The 1,518-nt window shown below is 30.7% G+C and overlaps 1 protein-coding gene across 1 annotated transcript in view; it reads right to left on the minus strand.

Moving 5' to 3' along the window:
- LOC102671322 (probable JmjC domain-containing histone demethylation protein 2C) overlaps positions 1-1,518 on the minus strand; it is a 216,726-nt gene that overhangs the window by 145,706 nt on the left and 69,502 nt on the right. The window contains exon 6 of the mRNA XM_031511762.1: positions 1,214-1,302. Within this exon, the coding sequence (XP_031367622.1) occupies positions 1,214-1,302 (89 nt within the window). The remainder of the gene's footprint in view (positions 1-1,213; positions 1,303-1,518) is intronic.

The following is a 1,518-nucleotide window of genomic DNA, read 5'->3' on the forward strand; positions in this document are numbered from 1 at the left end:
CAAAGAAAATATATTCGATGAGCGAACGAGAGGAGGGTTTATTTTTTATTGGGGAAAAAGCTGTTATCGAGCTTCGTTCGATTTCAATCTGAAAAATCTCTCGATAAAAATCGAGAATGACGCGGGGTTAATCAAATTATCGTTAAGTCGTTGGACAAGATTCGTGTTTGAAAATATTCTCCATTATCTATCCTCGAGAAAGATATTTTTATTTTTATTTTTAGTTTTTCAATAGTGACAATAATATACGTTTAAATCTTTAATCTAATATAATAAATTCGTCTTCATTGAATTGGATGAATATAAGAGTATATTTCATTATTATTTACAAAGTTAAAAGAAGGAAGATAGGATCGAATCGAACAGATATCACTGTTTTTTTAATATTCACAAGAGCTTATCACGTTGCCTCATGTAATACTGGATCGAATATGGATCAAGAAATTAAAATATACTTTGATCTTTACACTTTTGGAATAAAATTGGCGAATCTTATTCTCTTTCGTGGCGAATAATTTTTTTAAAAAATTTTTTCCAAAGATCCAATTAAGATTTTTCACAATATTCGATATTCTTTTCTTCTATCGTCTGTTGTTTTCTTTTTGCAAGATTATTCGTACACCGATACTAAAACCGTACAAAAAGAAAAAAAGAACTTTTTATTTAATTAATATAACTTTTCATAATAAAATTGGACAATTATAAAATAATAAAAAAATTTATGAACGTGATATCGAATCGAAAACGAACAATCAACTTTTCATAGGGAAAATTTCAATTTTCGAATATTAATATAGATGTGTAAAACCAGATAATCATACGAGAGAATGATATTCAATAAAGACGTAAATAAACGTTGTAATCGTTTGAATTTCTCAAAGAATTCGAATTTACTTGAAATTATTCCTTTTCCCCGCGATTCTTTCGAAACTTAAAATTAAGTTCGAATCTCTTCTAAAACGTAGTTTATTTCCAACAATTTTCGAAACTCCACTCGTTTATTCGCTTTTGCCTCGCCTCTTCGTATATTTTGCGGAGGCGTAGCAATGATACTTATGTATACATATACCAGTTTCGCGTTTCAACTCAAAATGAGTCGAACGCGAGAAAAAAAATGACAGATAAAAAATGCAGCGTGACACATTGCTCTTGCCTTTTATTATTGTAAACTACATAGCGATTTAATAATAAAACGGAATTGAATTTCACTCACCACAACAAGCGCGTGCGTCAGAGCAGTCGATGACCTCGACCTCCTCGGTGTCATGCCGACGACCTCGCCTCTCATGATGCTCTCGACGACTGTGCAAAAAAGGAACAAGCTAAAATCGACGGGATTATTTTTTATCTTTTTCTTCTCCGCTATTTTTAAAAAAAAAAAAAAAGTACTCACGCGATGCTCGGAAAAAGTTCTTCTTCTTCTTTTTTAAAAGTTTTATCGATTTTTAAGAACGAATTCAAACGCGTCATCGTTTATCGATCGAAGAGATTTTCTTTTTTTTTTTTTTTTTTTTTTTT

This window comes from Apis dorsata, unplaced genomic scaffold (genome assembly GCF_000469605.1).
Source record: "Apis dorsata unplaced genomic scaffold, Apis dorsata 1.3 scaffold_347, whole genome shotgun sequence".
In the NCBI taxonomy this organism is placed as follows: domain Eukaryota; kingdom Metazoa; phylum Arthropoda; class Insecta; order Hymenoptera; family Apidae; genus Apis; species Apis dorsata.